Here is a 15,576-nt window from a genome sequence, read left to right on the forward strand (position 1 = left end):
TAAAAGCGGCACAGCAGTCCCCTACTTATCGACGCCGATGATTCATAATCTGAACCATGAAGGTGAGAGAGGAAGCATTTAATTTCTCCAGTCAAAGCACGCCGACAACGACGCTCTGCTCCACCATGTCTTGCCCTCTTCTCCTCTAGAACTTGAACCTTAGAGGGTAAGCACCGGGCTATCAGAATTTAGGTCACCCCTTTTGTGCCAGTGCCAGTCAAGCTGCTGGTGGAGCCCTTCAAATGCTGTGATATGCCTCTTGATCTCATTCATGGATCCTAGCTATGGCTGTTGTAAGATTATTCTTTGATTGATCAAGACCATACGACTAATTCTTAGCTCCTTTCAAGATACCGGCATTAATGCAAGCATTCTCACGTGGCCAGAGAGCAGCGGGATTTTAGATGCTACTGTTAGTGCAGTTGGAGCCATTGAAAATATCCACAATAAGCTACAGAGGACGGTCCATTGAAGATGACAACAACGAGTTTAAAGAAGACGACGGGTTGGGTCTAGGAGTAGTATTGCGTAGAGAGCAAGGCTACGGGGTTTATGTACCCGGAGCGGTTGTTGAGGGCGATTTCGACAGTGTCCGAGCCCCTGGCTATAGCCTTCTAACATCAACTGTCTGTAAAGTGTTCAGCGCCAGCTGTGAAGACCGGGTGCACGCACTTTTGGATTGGCTTGTGATTATGGTTGTATGTTGATTTCCGCTTGCATGTGGACTCGGCTAGGCAGCTGCCCATAGCAGGCGGAAATACGTGGTTAATGCTGTGGAAACTTAAGGCAACTACAGCCCGTTCTGTGGGTTTACTGCCCGGGGTGCTGTACGCGTGGTGAGAATCCAGCACTGTTCCTAAGCAGCGGTTACTAGCACTAAGAACATCTCGTTACAAGGGACAGACCTTCGAAACAAAGCACCTTGGCTGAAGGAGTGTTCCAATCAACCAATGCATTCAAGAACAGGAATCTCCTCACGAACTTTCTTCCTCTATCTGGCGGCTCATGGATATACCCGAAATGGGGTGACATAGTGCGGCCGTTGATGTTTCAGGCCCTCATAGCGGTTTCCAATACAATCTCTATACCCACCAACACGACGAATTGTTTCACAGTCCTTAGGAAAGTGGTGAGGAGACAGACGTCATGATCTAGAAAGCAGCTTCTTGAAGATTTTTTCAAGTACTTGATGTCGCAGAGCATTCAAGATAGTCTCAAGTTAATAGAACACATTTAGTAGTACAGGTTCCCAGGTCCCTGTGAGGTATCAAGCATACCCCTGAGAATCGATTTGATATACCTCAGAGAGCTCCCAAAAGCCTTGAAGGACAGGAAGAGATGAAGAGAAAGGATGAGCTTGTAGGGCTTGGCAAAATAGAGCATTTGCGTACCAAGGATGTAGACTTTGGCACACATTCGAGCCGCTAACGAACTCCCATCCTCTAAGCACTATGAAATGTTTATAGAAGATGGATGGGGGGGATAAGATATACAAAGTTGAAAAGACTTGATAGTGTAAAGGAATGGTGTGAGGTTGGAATATCAAAGAACCCACTTCAGCTAGTAAGAATGATCCCAATATTCTATTGTGGAGAAAAACGACCGTATTCAGCCACACATATTTCAATGTAGTTTAATGGTAAAGAGGTATATGGTCCTGTCTTACAGGCAACGGAGTACGCACAACTCGGAGTTTAATAATGGGCCTGCGGCTTGCTGCTCTCTGTGGGTTGTTTTCGCGGCGCTGGATCTTTGTTAGTGCCTTCGTAATTACAGCGGAATATGCAAGTATAAGTTAGATGTTAGTTGCCGGTCAAATTCTCAGAGTCAGAGGCCTTGGTTAATAGGTTCGAGTATGGTATCGAGTGCGTCAGTGGGAGTTTCGGCTCAATCCCCTTCGGAGACTCCCACAGAGAGTTGGAGGGGGGTGTACCAGCTGAAGAAAGCGGACGAATTTGTACAATCAGTAGCCAACATGGCTTCCCTTTTATCGACGACTGCTGCGAACTTCTTAGCTAGTGAGCATTAATACGGAGCTTTCGTATGCCTAAATCAAAGCCATATTCATACTCACTTTCTACACAGCAGAATAGAAATTAGAAGCTCACGTATGTGTGTGTATTCTATTATGGTCATGCACCCTATTGGTATCGGTTGTTACGATGCGCCAGCTATGTACATTCTGTTATCACGCACCTGCTCCAGTTCAAAAGCCAAATAGAAGCTCGCAAGGTTGTGACCGGAGCGGGTTAGTCACCCTCCCTGATTGTAGTAAGCAATATCTGTTGAATATTGAAGCTCGCCTCTCATTGGTGGGGGGTGCTGCTGTCGAAAGTGACATCAGGCAGCAGTGTCCAATCCCTTTTTAGCTGAGCTTTTTTAGACACTAAGGGATTGGGACTGAGCCAAAATAGCCTTGCCTCACATTATCTTGACATCGGCTGATAGAAGCTATTCACAACGATCTCTTCCTCTGCAGACCATTCTATCTTCGGTTGAGAAACCCTATTTCGCTCGGGTTGGGCACCATCTAACTTCGCTACCAGCATTCGTTTTATGAGGAGACTTGCCTTCTAAACTCTAGACGTGTAGGTTCTCAGCCTGGTTAGTTCCTAGTCGATTCTTCGCCACTCCCACACCCTTCCTTGTTGATATCTACTCACTGTTCCGGCTTTATTCTCACATCATTCTTGGAACGAAGCAAGTTTACTCTAGATGAAGAGCTTGGGAACTCGAATACGCTGTAGCCTTGTTTGTCTGATATCCAAAGGAGTGTGAGTCGAGCGACGTCATGGGGGACCCAGACAGCGTTCATCCAAACGACATCGATCCTCTTCTTAATGAATATAGCGATCCATCTTTACTTCCTCCATGGCAGTACCCTAGTTATAGCGACGCAGTGGAGCAAGTCCCAACTTATAGAAATACTATATCGAAATGATTAATCGCTTGCAGCCAGAGGATGGGGACTTTTGGTGTCTCAATTTTCTCGATACGAGTCATCTCGACCTTGAATCCCACCCTATTGTTCCACAGCATCCCTCCTATACCCCGGCTCCTAAGAGACTCACCTGTCTAGAAGGATGCAAAAATCGCAGATTTGGTCGTCAATATGAACAAAATAGGCATATAAGAGAGATACATCGGTGCCCCCATGAAGATTGCGTAGATGTGAGGTTGTCAACCCCAGTAGAAAAAAGGAACCACGAGAGACTGCATAGCGAATCTAGGCTGGGCTATAGATGTGGGCGCTGTGAGCTAAATGGAATACCTACAAGTGCACTCAGACGTGTTGAGAAGCTGTGAAAGCATCTCAAGAACGTACACATGGTGCCGGAAAATGTCTCTTTCCCCGAATACCAATGCACTCTAGAGCCTTGCTATGGTGAAGAGACAGTCGGGGGTATTTTCTTTACCTCGAAAGATGAATTAAAGGAGCACCACCAGCTTAAGCATAAATTAAAGCCCTTCGAAGATCACCCCCAACCCGGAGAAAAGAATAAATTTGAGCCAGTCGACCCAAATGAGGAAGCCGCAATTGCTACTTGGGAATCTCTTGTACTGCAGCTGGCCGATATTCTACAGGATATACTCGGAGAAACCTAGTCTGCTTGTCTTGTCCGTCACGTTAGTGAGGACAGTGTTTCCACCCCAACTGTGTGCATCTCAAGCCCCGATGGCCAGACAGCTCTCACAAGACAAAGAATCCAAAAAGAGGTAGATTCGCTTTGCGAGGAGATCAACCGAACATCGCTGATGATATGTTTTACCAATGGTAGAGGTATGCCCATCGAGTGTATCAAGAACACGCTTGGGATCCTTGCGTCGCGTTTGGCCCTTGACCATTCGGCAGACGTGGAGAGAAAGAACGACAAAACTCCTGAGGATATATCATTCAGCATTGGCCATGTTGAATATGGAGTATTACCTTTTAATGTTAGTATGCATGGTTTACTCTCATCACAGGAGATCAAGCGAAAAGACCCGGAGCTGGCATATCCCCTTGAAAGTAGCGGCGAACTGGAATCTCATACACACGTAAATCAGGGTCCCACGTTGGCACAGACTCCACGAAGTAACTTGAGTGATCAAGGTGTGCAGAAATTAGATGGATATTCTCCACATTTTGAGGAAAACGGTGGTATTGAAACATTCTCCAAATGCCTGCATACGGTTTATTCTGCGCGAAGGGCTCTAGCAGAAGCAAGCATTATATCGTTCTCGGAATCAGGATATGCATCTGTTAAGTATGAAACTGGAATGCACGTATCTCGTCTTGGTCGAGCAGATAAGGCCGTGGATACATTAAAGGCCCATGGAAGCGCTTCCAAGGGGACGAACGACCCAGCCACTCAGTGTTATGAAGCTGGAGGGGACTGCGATCATGGCAAGACAATATATTCAATTGGATCCAGCACGACAGGTTCAAGGAAGGAAGCATACATTTCTGAACTAGTGGAAGATCCGAGTAAAAGCATGCCCAGTACTCGTGGAGTAATTAATGATGCAGTCATGGAAAGGTTCTACTCTACACTTCCTGGCTTGCTCAAATCTTTTGCTAGGAAGATTGGGCATATAGGCCAATCTCTAGAGTCTAGAGATGTCATGGTATTCGTCAGTGAGTATAGACAGTAAGTATTGCCCACCTTCACAATCTCGTCTATATCAAAGTCTTTCTAGGAGCTACCTCTATTCTGTTATGGTCTAGTGTCTTTCTGCATGTGTCCGTATGCCTGTGTCTATCATCCTAGCCCGAAGTTCAAAGATTTGATTATTCACGATTCCATCACTCATATTTGCGCTCGAATATTCTGCTAATTTATATATAGGACAATCCTAGCGAGATTGAAAAGTCACATGCTATCCCAGGAGGACAAGATCTTCCAAGAACCCAGACCCACAGACCCAACCCCAACATCGAGTTCAAAGGTGCAGGATTGGTTTAACTCGATGCAAGGGGAAAGTGGAGACGAATGCCCCGTGGATCTCTTTGTCGGAGTTTCTGACCCTCCAGATGAGGAACCAGGGGGAGCCAGCACTCACGGAAACCTTCCGCGATATTGTGACTTCATCGTAGGAAATCCAGCGTACACCTGGCTACTATCCAGGCTCGAACGTGAACTGCTCTTAGCTCCAGCAGAGCCAAACCATATGCGGGCCATCTCAGATACTATACTGAATGGGCTTTCACATAGAGCGTTCCGAAATCTCAGTCATGAAAGGGGCCCCCATCTATGTGACATGACATTCATGGTGGACTGGGACCCATTGGCTTTTTTGCAAGAACAAGAGTACGATGAAAAGCCAGAGGAGGCATTTGAGCGAGCCATTACTCTTACAGGGACCGGAAGTAACGCGCAAGCGTTGACCACGGCACAATATTTGAGCCAAACTTGGCCGTTGGTGGGAGATGAGATGCTAGGCACACTTAAAGAGGTTGTTCGATGTGGAAGTGGCTCTACCATACAATCGAGTAAGTATGCGATCGAACCAGCGTATGACCAGGAGGCTGAGGCTAATCACTAACGGTATAGGACGCATGAGAGGCAACACCACTCTTTCCGCCCATTTAAATGACAGCAAACTTTGTCTTCTAGTTATTGGAACACTTGACTCTGTAGCAGAGATAGGGGGGGTTGTCGCCTGGCTTGGTGCTGCCTTACGAAGTTCACCCGAAGAGCGAGGAGTCGTCTACTGGTCACCTTTTGTTAGCGACCTGTATATTCAGGCTTTTAAAACAGATAGAACCACGGTTACTTCCAACATAAACCTCAGAATTGGTGTGGAAGAGATGGATGAAGATGCCGCACCCCCTTGGAGAACGAATGGCAGGTGTTGGCATGATGTATTTCGAAATCCAGTCGTGGTCAAGGGGTACCCTACACGAATCAAACCACGGAAAGACATGGGTATTGAAATGCCGATGGAAATTATGGCTGGATTGGTTGGATCCAATCTAATATCTAGCTTTGCTGGAAATCTGTTCATCAAAAGCTATAGCATGATGTTGATATTGACTAAGCAGGTAGGAGACGTTTTGATATGGCATTTTCTTTTCAACGAGAATGGTGAACACATATCGTACGCAGATCCTCGAGTCTGTGCTTCTAACATGCAGAACATCAGTATGTCCACTTTAGAATCTACACGGCATGTGCTTGGATGGTGCTCAAAAGTCGAAAATCTAGCCGGTATGTAACTCGTTGTGGATTTAGTATATACAATACTAATCAATACACTGCGCAGGGGGACCGAAAGCGAACTACAAGATCAGGTGGTCTAGACTCCAGAACTTGTATTCAAAGGGCACCCTCGAGAAACTCTCTATCTCTAGTGGGAAATTCATCACTGCTGGTGTCTCGTTTGCTCTTGGCAAGAAAGACAAACCGGTGTACATGAAATCAAGAGATGATTACGTCAGTCAACTGAAGTGGGTCGCAAAGGAGTTTGTGGTACTCTACAATGTAGAAGATAGACGAGCCTGGCTTGTGGACGGAATCTGTACCCTGCTTCACCTAACTAGGGCTTCTCTACAAAATGATCTCAGCGATGGCTTCACTGACTTCTCCTACTTCAAACTTGGACAGTTGAAGGAAGCAGATCAAACCCATATAGGGAAAGCCGCAGCGATTGCGGTGCTTTCTAGCGTTGCAAACCAAAACCTGAAGCTTCATCGAAAGCCGGACGAGAGCTACGATGAAGAAACGACCAAGGAAGATAGCAGTCTGGAGGAACTCACGAAAACAAAGAAGGCTTATTTTTATTTTAAAGATCGGGTCCAGCAAATCTACCACGTACTGGAGCAGATCATCACCTACCAATGCCAGATGGACTCAGAAGACGGAATCAGCTTCGAAATGAAACCCAAGACTCGAAAAAATCTTGAAGGATTCGATTTCATGGATGTTGCTACAGGTAACGATCCGCTCTGGCGTCGTGTTACTACTCTTAAAGCTCGTGGAAGAGGTTGGGTCGATTTCACCCGAGCTATTCATGCGCCAACGCTATTTGGGCGTGGATTTGGTGAGATCTTGGGACCACTGGATGATAGGTCTTGCGCATTGTGGGCGGCGATGCCTAAGAAACGTGACTATCTTGCGGTTTGCTGTTCGGACTTGAATGAGATTCTTGAGAGGCACGGGGACACGGAAACCAATCCTTGGCGGGTTCTAAACGATATCTACTGGCATTGCCCTGATAAGGCGGTTGAACCCTGTCGATGTGTCGATGGCTCTCGATCAACTTGTGACAGAGTTCAAGTACTTCTCCCCAAAAGCTTTAGAACTCTGTGGACACGTGGATTCTGGAGTCCTAGTTGGGCCGGTTCTGGCGCAGTTATCTTTGGGCATAGTCGGAAATTCCCTCTTAAATGGCTAGCTCGAGGTCATCCAGAGGAAGGAGAACCCGAGGATACTGACGACGAACCTCTACCACCTTCGCAAGATAGTGGGCTTGGTTCTAGCCTAGGTTCGACGCCGCAAACTGAAAGCAACGGTAATCCGCCATCAACACCATCAAGCAATAATTCATCATCTGGTAGGACTGTACCGTCAAGCGCCAATCTACTGTCTATTGAGAGTGTACTTGCAAGCAGCAATGCGCCGTCTACTGGTAGTACAACTCCAAGCAGCAATCGAATGTCAAATTCCCCTGCCTCGAATGGAGACTCGCATGGAGATTCAGATACCTTTGTTGCGTTGCCGTGTCGAAAGAGAAAGATGCTAGACGTCGTAGACCGCGTCTGGAAGAAGCGTAAATAGTCGTACCCAAGTAGGATTCTCGCAATGGTCGTAGTACTAGGCTTGCTGGGGCTTTACCTCACCAGAAGGGTAGAAAGCAGTATGGAGATACAATGGCACAAAGCAGAGGCGGTTTAATCATTTGGTCGCGTTTCTGGACTTCCATAGTCGGGCAAGGGAGAAAGGGTTCTGCCAGACTATGGCTTCGATTTAGGCATATGAGAGCTTAGTATTAATACTATGGAGCACGTGTGTTTACAGTACTTCAGATTTGACGCTTTACCGGATGTAGAAGTGGGGCGCTAAGTTGTTGAGTTGAAAGGTTTGCAGTTACACTTGAAGGGGAGGCCGGTTTCGCTAGCGACTGTAGAGCTTGAAGAAAATGAGTCTCTGCGTGAATAATGCAGATTCTCAAGCACGCTGAGATTGGGAGACAAGAACTGACCCATCCTCTGGGCACAAGAAACGATGATCTTCAACACACCGCTCCAACTATGCCTTATCACTGGGATCTCACCAAGTTGGGTGTTATCATTCCTTGGTGTTGCGGTCAAATCCTGCCACCATGGACCGAAGTTTGCGGTATTATCCCGACCTCTTTGATGGACCGGCAGTTGGGTTTTGGAAGAGAACCAGGAGTTTAAGTTTGAGCTTGGGCCATTTGGGCTACCCGGTGGTCCTAAAGTGAGGTCAGCGTTGAGTTACGGGAAAAAGAGTGGCGTTCTGGAATGTGGGTTGAGCTGAAGAGATTCGGGTGACAGAGTTTGCGGGGTGTTGATACGTTGTTGCCTAATAATGTGCGAGATGCTTATGAGATGGTTGGAGAGACATAATCAAAGCCAGTGAAAGACAAGATAAATGGAGAAATAAGGAAACGAATTCTTAGAATGTCAAATGAAAGAGGTCTAAATTGAAATATCGGTGGGCGTTGATGTCGTCCTTGAGGCTGCACGAGAAACTAGTCAAGATGAGTCGATTCGAATGGAAATCAAACAGAAACCCCCGTTTCTTTGGGCTTAGGTTACATTGCATCAGAAGAAAGCAATTAGTAGAAGATGGAGGTTGGAAATCGTGGGGTTGGTCAGGGTCTTCGATCTCGTGGTGATGATGTTGCGGTGAGGGCTAGACACCCGAGACCACGAGCTGAAGCTGAGGGACCTCAGAAGTCGTCGAGGAAGCAACTAATCGCCGCTTACTCTCGGGCTTACTTCCTGGATCGGAGTGTTTTTGGGTGGGCGCTTAAGAGCTTCCTTTCGGGGATAGTCTTGGGGGAGCATGCAGTCGACGACCCGAATGGCGAAGTGAGAGGACAAGGTGTGGTAAGACTCAGCGCTTTGGATGTGCGAAGCTCCACGATAGCATAGGATGTTGCTTAACGAATCAACGATGGTGATATGAAAGAGTGTCCTTCACCCCGGCAGAGTTTCAGAAAATGCGGCTAGAAGATTCTCATGAGTTGTTGAGGTTGCCACCTGAAACGGGTGGGTGTGGGTGAAATGTGGCTAGAGTGGAAATGGGCTAGCGCGATCTGGGGACGATCTATGGGGGCCAAAGATTCCGAAAAGCTTCGTGGCTTCCCCGCTACACTCCACATGCCCAGTGTCTTTGAAACTATTGTGAATTAAACAATATGGACTGCCATGGCATCCAGAGACCAAGCAATACCGCAACTACGGAGAACCAGAATAGTTTGCATTTCAGATACTCATAACCAAACGCCGAAGTTACCGAAAGGTGATATCCTGATCCACGCTGGAGACCTTACGAATCAAGGAAGCTTCACTGAGTTGAAGAAGACTGTGGATTGGTTGGAGAAGGCAAACTTTGAAGCAAAAATTGTCATTGCAGGTATGCAGACGGAGCCCAAGGTAGATCCCCCTATAAACATTATCTCAACCCCAACTAGGGAACCACGATATAACGCTCGATGCCGACTTTTACAAGCAGCACGGCTCGTCATGGCGCTGGCCAAGGCCTCAAGACCCGGAACAATGTCGGAGCCTCCTCATAGACTCGCAGTCGATTACCTTCCTCGAGAACGAGGCTGCTTCTATTTTCCTCAGCGCCCCTACCGGACCACATACTTGCTTTAAGGTATTTGGGAGCCCATGCACTCCAAAGCTCTGGAATTGGGCATTTCAGTACGGTTCAGAGGACGCAGCCCAGCTGTGGGATGCTATTCCTTCGGATACAGACATTGTCGTCACGCACACCCCACCGAGGAACCACTGTGATGCCGCAGGCACAAAGGAACGAACAGGCTGCGAGGCTCTGCTCAACGTACTCTCTCGTGTGCGGCCCATGCTCTCAATTTTTGGTCACATACACGAGGCCCGTGGGGTAGAGCGAGTGCAGTGGAACGAAAATTCCTCAGATGGATGCCTGGAAGAGAGCGTCGAGGTTTGGAAAGACTCAGGGATTGGAAACAATAAACAATCACTGGTCAACCTCACATTAAAAGGAGGGCGTCCTCTTCGCACTGCCGCTACCATGACACGTCACAACAGCATAAACTTCCTCAGCCTTACCTCCAGTTCCCCAATGGGAGACCTTGGGGTCCAGCCTGACGTCCCTCAGCCTGGTGTTCTTAATTCAACCTCACGCCCGAAGGGCGTTCCGGTGTTCGAAAGTGAGGCAAATGGCAAGATTCGAAGGATGTTGGGAGGCGCAATCGAGTATCGCCAGGCGCCTTCACGACAGAGCGATATCGGGTTCGCAGCACCGTTTGACGTGGGGGCTGTTGAGAGGAGAGCGGCTCGCAAGGAAACTTGTATGATCAACGCGGCCTTTTTGGGCCCTCATTTCAGTGGAGGTCCCAAGCAGTTCAACAAACCCATTGTTGTTGATGTTGATCTGCCTGTTTGGAGTTGAAGCACCTCGATGCATGCGCAGTGATGTAGCTAGCTGCAAACACCCGCCAACTAAGATCTGACATCGATCAAAGTGCCATGCTCATGATCTCGCTGTATGATACAGATTGACATGAGCAGCAGCATTTGAACCGTTCACGTCGAGTCCTTCACTCTCTGCCTTCACGCTCAATCATGTCCTTCCACGTCAAAGCATTGTGGTGATTTTGATGCGGCCAGGGTGTCGGAATGAGGGCATGACTGCCGCTATTGGTTCTCAACCTCAGACATGTTGCCCCGCCTTTCTGGCGACGGTCCCCCGCAGCGCCCCTTATCCTACCACTCAGATGGAGCTCTCATCCCTAGCACACGGACCTGATCGAGTTGAAGAAATGTCTGCCTGGCGACGCAACCGCCAGGCACGTTAAGGGAAGGATGCAGCAGATCCCTCCCCTTCCGCCCAGGCATTCGTTGCGAGCATCAACGACGGAGCATCCCACAAGCATGAATCGAATAGCGTGCGGGCGGTGCTCGTGACTGCCCATCACCCCACAAGGCTCCGGCTGTCTGTTTCGGGGTGCTCCAGACGACCGTCCAGAAGAAGCAGCTCAAATCTGCTGATGTCCTGAGCAGAAGGGCTCGGATGTGGTGACGGTAAAACGGTCTGGCGGTGGTGCACTCCTTCGTTTTTCTCGGGAGCGCGACGGCCACATTGGCCACATCTTGCAGCGCTGGATCAAGCATTTTCTTATTGGACCTCTGGGGTCATACACAGGAGCAGCCTGCTCATCGGCTCGTGGGATACTTCCTTGGGCTTCTGGATCGCCTGCAGCGCTGCATCAGCGTGCCTATCAACAGCGGGTGCCCGCAAGGTCCCAGAACGGCCGATGGGTGGGCTGCAGGTGGCGATTGGGCCAGTGTTTCTTAACCGCTAACGAGGGCGTGCTCTGCGTGCATCGTGCTGCATCTGCATCATCGGCCACAGCGGCTTGCGCGATTCAATTCGCAGCGTGGCTCAGGGCTGGGAGGTGGAGGCATTTCTGGCATTCGTCGCCCTCAACGAATGGGTGGGCCCGGGGCGATGCCGGGAGAGCAGAAGAGCGAGGTGAAAGACCACTGGGCTGCAACACCAAGAGCTGGCTTCGCACAGGCGCAGAACCAGCAGCTGCAGCACCAGCAGATTGAGTAATGGTGCGAGGATGCTGCTGCTACTGCTTCAGGTACTGGTTAAGCGTGCTGAGGCGAGAACGAAGGGAATCGTGCGTGTGTCTTGCGAATCCAACAGCCCTGCTGGAGAGGCTGGAAACTGCGCCATCGCCCGTCAGAGAGTGCCCGTGAGCGCCTCGCGGGCTTGGAAACCCAAGACGCCATATTACTTTGTCTCCGTCCTAGTCCCCCAGGATTCCAGAGGACCCCGACCTCCGCAGCAGGCTTATTCCTCCTCTGCAGCATCTCTATTTCCATACCATCTCGTCGTCCGTCGTCCGGAGGGTGTTACAGCCGCGGACATTTTAGGAGGCCCTGTCCCCTTCTTATTCTTGCTGAACGTCTCCCTGCTGAAACCGTAGTGACGTCGGCTTCACTCACCGCTTCGTTCCGCATCCCAAACAGGACAGCCAGAGACGACCTCGGCCGTACCGTACAACAACAAGCCCGAGAGCCTTCGACACAGCCTCACTTGCGCGCACGAGTATCTAGCTGTTGAATAATTAATCGACGATTCCATTTGACCAGGGCTTGACCAAGTAGTCGGCGCGAGAAGTCTGTTTTTGCCACAAGCCTTCACTCACGTTACTCGTTCCTGGTCCGCCTTACTCAGCGTCGGTCACAGCGTCACCCCATCCGTGACCCTAATCCCGCGAGCAAACCAGTTCCATTCACCTCTAACACCTTGACCACGACTCTCATTTAAGGTGCGCTAGCACATCTAACGCCTGTCGTTCGTCCTTCCTGAAGTCGACTTTGCCATTCACGCCTGCTTGGCCGCGCACCATTGCCACCATCCAAATCCTACACTCACTTGGGCCTTAACTTGCATGTGCCTCAAGGAACACCAACGACCCCCACAGCACGCCGCGATCCTCCTGCCATATAACATTGAGGCCACATTCCCTCTCGGCCACCATTCCTTCCCCATCCATTGACCATGGATTCCTCTCTTCCTGCTGATCCATATGCCGCCTTAGGAGTGTCCAAGAATGCCGATGCAGCTACTATCAAATCGACATACCGGAAACTGGCCTTGAAATGTCACCCAGACAAAGTCACCGATGAGTCGCAGAAGCAGCAGAAGCGGGAGGAATTCCACAGAATCCAGCAGGCGTACGAGTTGATTGGCGACGAGGATAAGCGGACAGCTTATGACGCTGCAGTTAGACTGAACGAATTCAGGAAAGAGAAACTAGCTAGGGCCGGCAGTGGCGGTCCCAGTGTCGACATCAAAACAGCACATTACGATCTCCGCACTGCAGCCCCAGCGGGAGCCTCGTTCGCTGCTCGTGGCCCCGCTCGCTATGAAGAGCGCAAGCCGTCGAGGTCGTACGATGACGACAGACACCACGAAGACAGATCGTCATCGCGAAAGTACGACACATATGATGCTTACCCCAAGCGCAGCTCACCCCGCTCGTCACGAGAAAAGGAGCCGCCGATTAGAGCCAGCCGGACTTCGACAGACCGAACGAGGTCTGACCACAAGAAGACTCGCGATAGGGAAGAACGGAGAGATCGTTCCGGCAAGTTCGTTTACGTCGAAGACGACACTCCGTCATCTGCAGACGAGAAGACGCGTTACGAAGCAGAGTACAAACGCCGCGCTGAGGAGGACCAGGCCAGGAGAGAGGCGGCAGAGGCTCGACGCAAGGCAGAAGATCGACGATCGCACGAAGAGCCCCGCCGCCACCGCAGCGATGACCGTGAAACATACGACCGACAGCGCAAGATCAACGAGCTGCAGAATGATGCATTCCAGTACATCTCACGTGCCAAAGCCGAGGCGGAGATTCGGCCGTCACCCGGCAGGAACGTCTCCTCGCGGGATGTCCGGCCTGAACACTACGACAGTCGTTCTCGACGAGACCGCCCAGAAACAGTTCGTCGGTCATCTGCTCGTCCGAAGGATTCGTCTCAACCGGCATCTTCGGGACGTGATAGCCACCGAGACCGCAAGGGAATCCCCGAGATTGTCGAATGGGGCGACGACGACAGGAAGGTGCCATCTTTTAAGCACTCTAATTCATCCCCAGCGGACCTTCACGTGCCGCCGCGCGCTACGCCTCAGCGATCCTACACTGAGACGTCCACCCGAGAGCACCGGCGAACGGATTCTTCGCCCACGCCTGCCTTCCGTCGCTCTGAGACAATGCCTACGGCGTCCCGAAGGAAGGAAGCAACTTCTCGGTCTACTGGCCTTCGCAGCTCAGAAACGGTCGTGCCGATGCCCACCACGGAGACCTTCCCCACTGTTCCACCCCCTCTATCGTCATCCACTCGGAAGCTTTACCACTATCCAATGTCTGGAGGGGTGAGGATTGCCCCGGAAGAGCCTGGTGTGGCAAATGGCCACCGCACCGTCCTTCACGAGCCCGCCCGCCATAGGACTCGCTCACCATCGCCACTATCTCGACCTCCCATGGGACCGAACCGGCTAGTTGAAACCAGCTCAATCCCATACCAACCTGCAGCCCCTGCTCCTCCACGCACCACTCCAATAACCGTGCCGCCACCACTTGCGCGCGCCGCAACTATGAACGTAAGCCCAGTCCGGGGTGAGGAGCGTGGAAGATCCAGGCAGCTGTTTGGAGAGATCAGAGGTCGCCAGGCTAGCTTTAGCCCAGAAAAAATCTCGTATGCCAAGAAATTTGGACCAGACGATATTAGATGGAGTGCTCCAAGAGGTCGTGATCCGGTCAGAGATCGCGAATACATGGGCACTAAACCGTCTCTAGGCAGACATGCTACGTCTGTCTACTAGATGATAGGTCGAGAGGCGGCAAAGTGGTGAATGCGTGTGCTAATTTAACGTATGTCTTAGGAAACATAGCGTTTCACGGCGGGCATAGCGGCAAGAGCATGGCGTGGACACTGTAGGATATGTTTTCTAACACGCTCTCATCGCCAACTCTCTCTTCTTCAACCTGTCCATACTGAAGTCCATGAATACTAGATAGGCATGGCATTGAGCTCATTGCTTATACCTCTCTCCCCTTTCTAGTTTTCAATTGCCCCTCTATATTCTTCCAAAGTACACACGTTGATGGATTACTACAACACGGAAACTTAAATACAAGGAGAATTAGTCCTCCCTTGACGACGGACTTGGTGCTCCAGTCAGGGCTGAGGCGGTTCTTTGTACATGACTCTCTTCTCTTCTCTTCACTTCTCTTCTTTTCTTTCCTCTTCTCTTCTTTTTCGCTTGTTCTATCCCACCTCTTCCGGGGCTATGACTATTTTAAAGTATTTCTAGCATGTCTTTTTTCTGCTACATATCATACCTTGAGAAACCCACATATTGGGTCCGTGGGTTCTTCTGGGACTGGGATCTGGGTTGGTCTGGGTCTGAGGCGCTACGCATGGTCGTACGGTTTCTGGTCTGCTTTCGCTTTTACTTTCGCTGCACAGACGCATGTTCTCACTCACACAAGTCGCTCTATCTCGACGTCTGTATAAGCTGGAAACGCTCGCTACGACACTGCATTCGCTCATTTTGATCAACGATGCTTCATAACGGCTACGAGGGAACCAGCAGGTTGACATGTTTGGAACCCTCCCTTCTCTCTCTAGGATTTGTGTCAGTCTTCCTGTTGTTTTGTTGTTGCTGCTGATGTTGCTGTTGCTATCTGTCTTGGTCTTTCTGACTTTCTGACTGTGTGTTTGTCTGTCATTTGCAATGTGGAATATCTTCGGTTTTGTTCACAATGGGTCAAGGTGTGGTTATGGAAGGATATGGACATGGACACGGACACTTTGAGCGTCGAGCATGATTCAAA

At 49.9% G+C, this 15,576-nt stretch overlaps 4 protein-coding genes across 4 annotated transcripts; 3 read left to right on the forward strand and 1 right to left on the reverse strand.

Annotated features, from left to right (window-relative positions):
- Positions 1 to 159: 159 nt before the first annotated feature.
- On the reverse strand, positions 160 to 1,032 carry BDR25DRAFT_309281 (uncharacterized protein; the record flags this gene model as incomplete). The annotated part of the gene is made up of 4 exons (XM_033691069.1): positions 160 to 282; positions 559 to 628; positions 673 to 856; positions 906 to 1,032. The coding sequence occupies 4 exons, from the start codon at positions 1,030 to 1,032 to the stop codon at positions 160 to 162; spliced, it is 504 nt and encodes a 167-aa protein (XP_033553787.1).
- Positions 1,033 to 4,857: 3,825 nt separating this feature from the next.
- Positions 4,858 to 7,953, forward strand: BDR25DRAFT_348857 (uncharacterized protein; the record flags this gene model as incomplete). The annotated part of the gene is made up of 6 exons (XM_033694481.1): positions 4,858 to 5,403; positions 5,454 to 5,473; positions 5,506 to 6,191; positions 6,247 to 7,759; positions 7,795 to 7,906; positions 7,936 to 7,953. The coding sequence occupies 6 exons, from the start codon at positions 4,858 to 4,860 to the stop codon at positions 7,951 to 7,953; spliced, it is 2,895 nt and encodes a 964-aa protein (XP_033553788.1).
- A 1,390-nt stretch (positions 7,954 to 9,343) lies between these two features.
- BDR25DRAFT_300059 (Metallo-dependent phosphatase) lies at positions 9,344 to 10,664 on the forward strand. The gene is made up of 2 exons (XM_033689289.1): positions 9,344 to 9,587; positions 9,646 to 10,664. The coding sequence occupies exons 1-2, from the start codon at positions 9,380 to 9,382 to the stop codon at positions 10,608 to 10,610; spliced, it is 1,173 nt and encodes a 390-aa protein (XP_033553789.1). The 5' UTR covers positions 9,344 to 9,379; the 3' UTR covers positions 10,611 to 10,664.
- A 2,070-nt stretch (positions 10,665 to 12,734) lies between these two features.
- BDR25DRAFT_208240 (heat shock protein DnaJ) lies at positions 12,735 to 12,953 on the forward strand (the record flags this gene model as incomplete). The annotated part of the gene is made up of 1 exon (XM_033684555.1): positions 12,735 to 12,953. A coding segment is annotated over one exon (219 nt), but the record flags the coding sequence as incomplete, so codon positions are not given.
- Between the last annotated feature and the right edge of the window lie 2,623 nt (positions 12,954 to 15,576).

This window comes from Lindgomyces ingoldianus (genome assembly GCF_010093535.1).
Source record: "Lindgomyces ingoldianus strain ATCC 200398 unplaced genomic scaffold BDR25scaffold_2, whole genome shotgun sequence".
In the NCBI taxonomy this organism is placed as follows: domain Eukaryota; kingdom Fungi; phylum Ascomycota; class Dothideomycetes; order Pleosporales; family Lindgomycetaceae; genus Lindgomyces; species Lindgomyces ingoldianus.

Bases quoted from the DNA above. Each gene is read 5' to 3' on its own strand.
- BDR25DRAFT_300059 (XM_033689289.1), top strand. From the start codon at position 9,380: ATGGCATCCAGAGACCAAGCAATACCGCAACTACGGAGAACCAGAATA. The intron at 9,588-9,645 runs GTATGCAGACGG...AACCCCAACTAG, and splicing joins AGCAAAAATTGTCATTGCAG to GGAACCACGATATAACGCTC.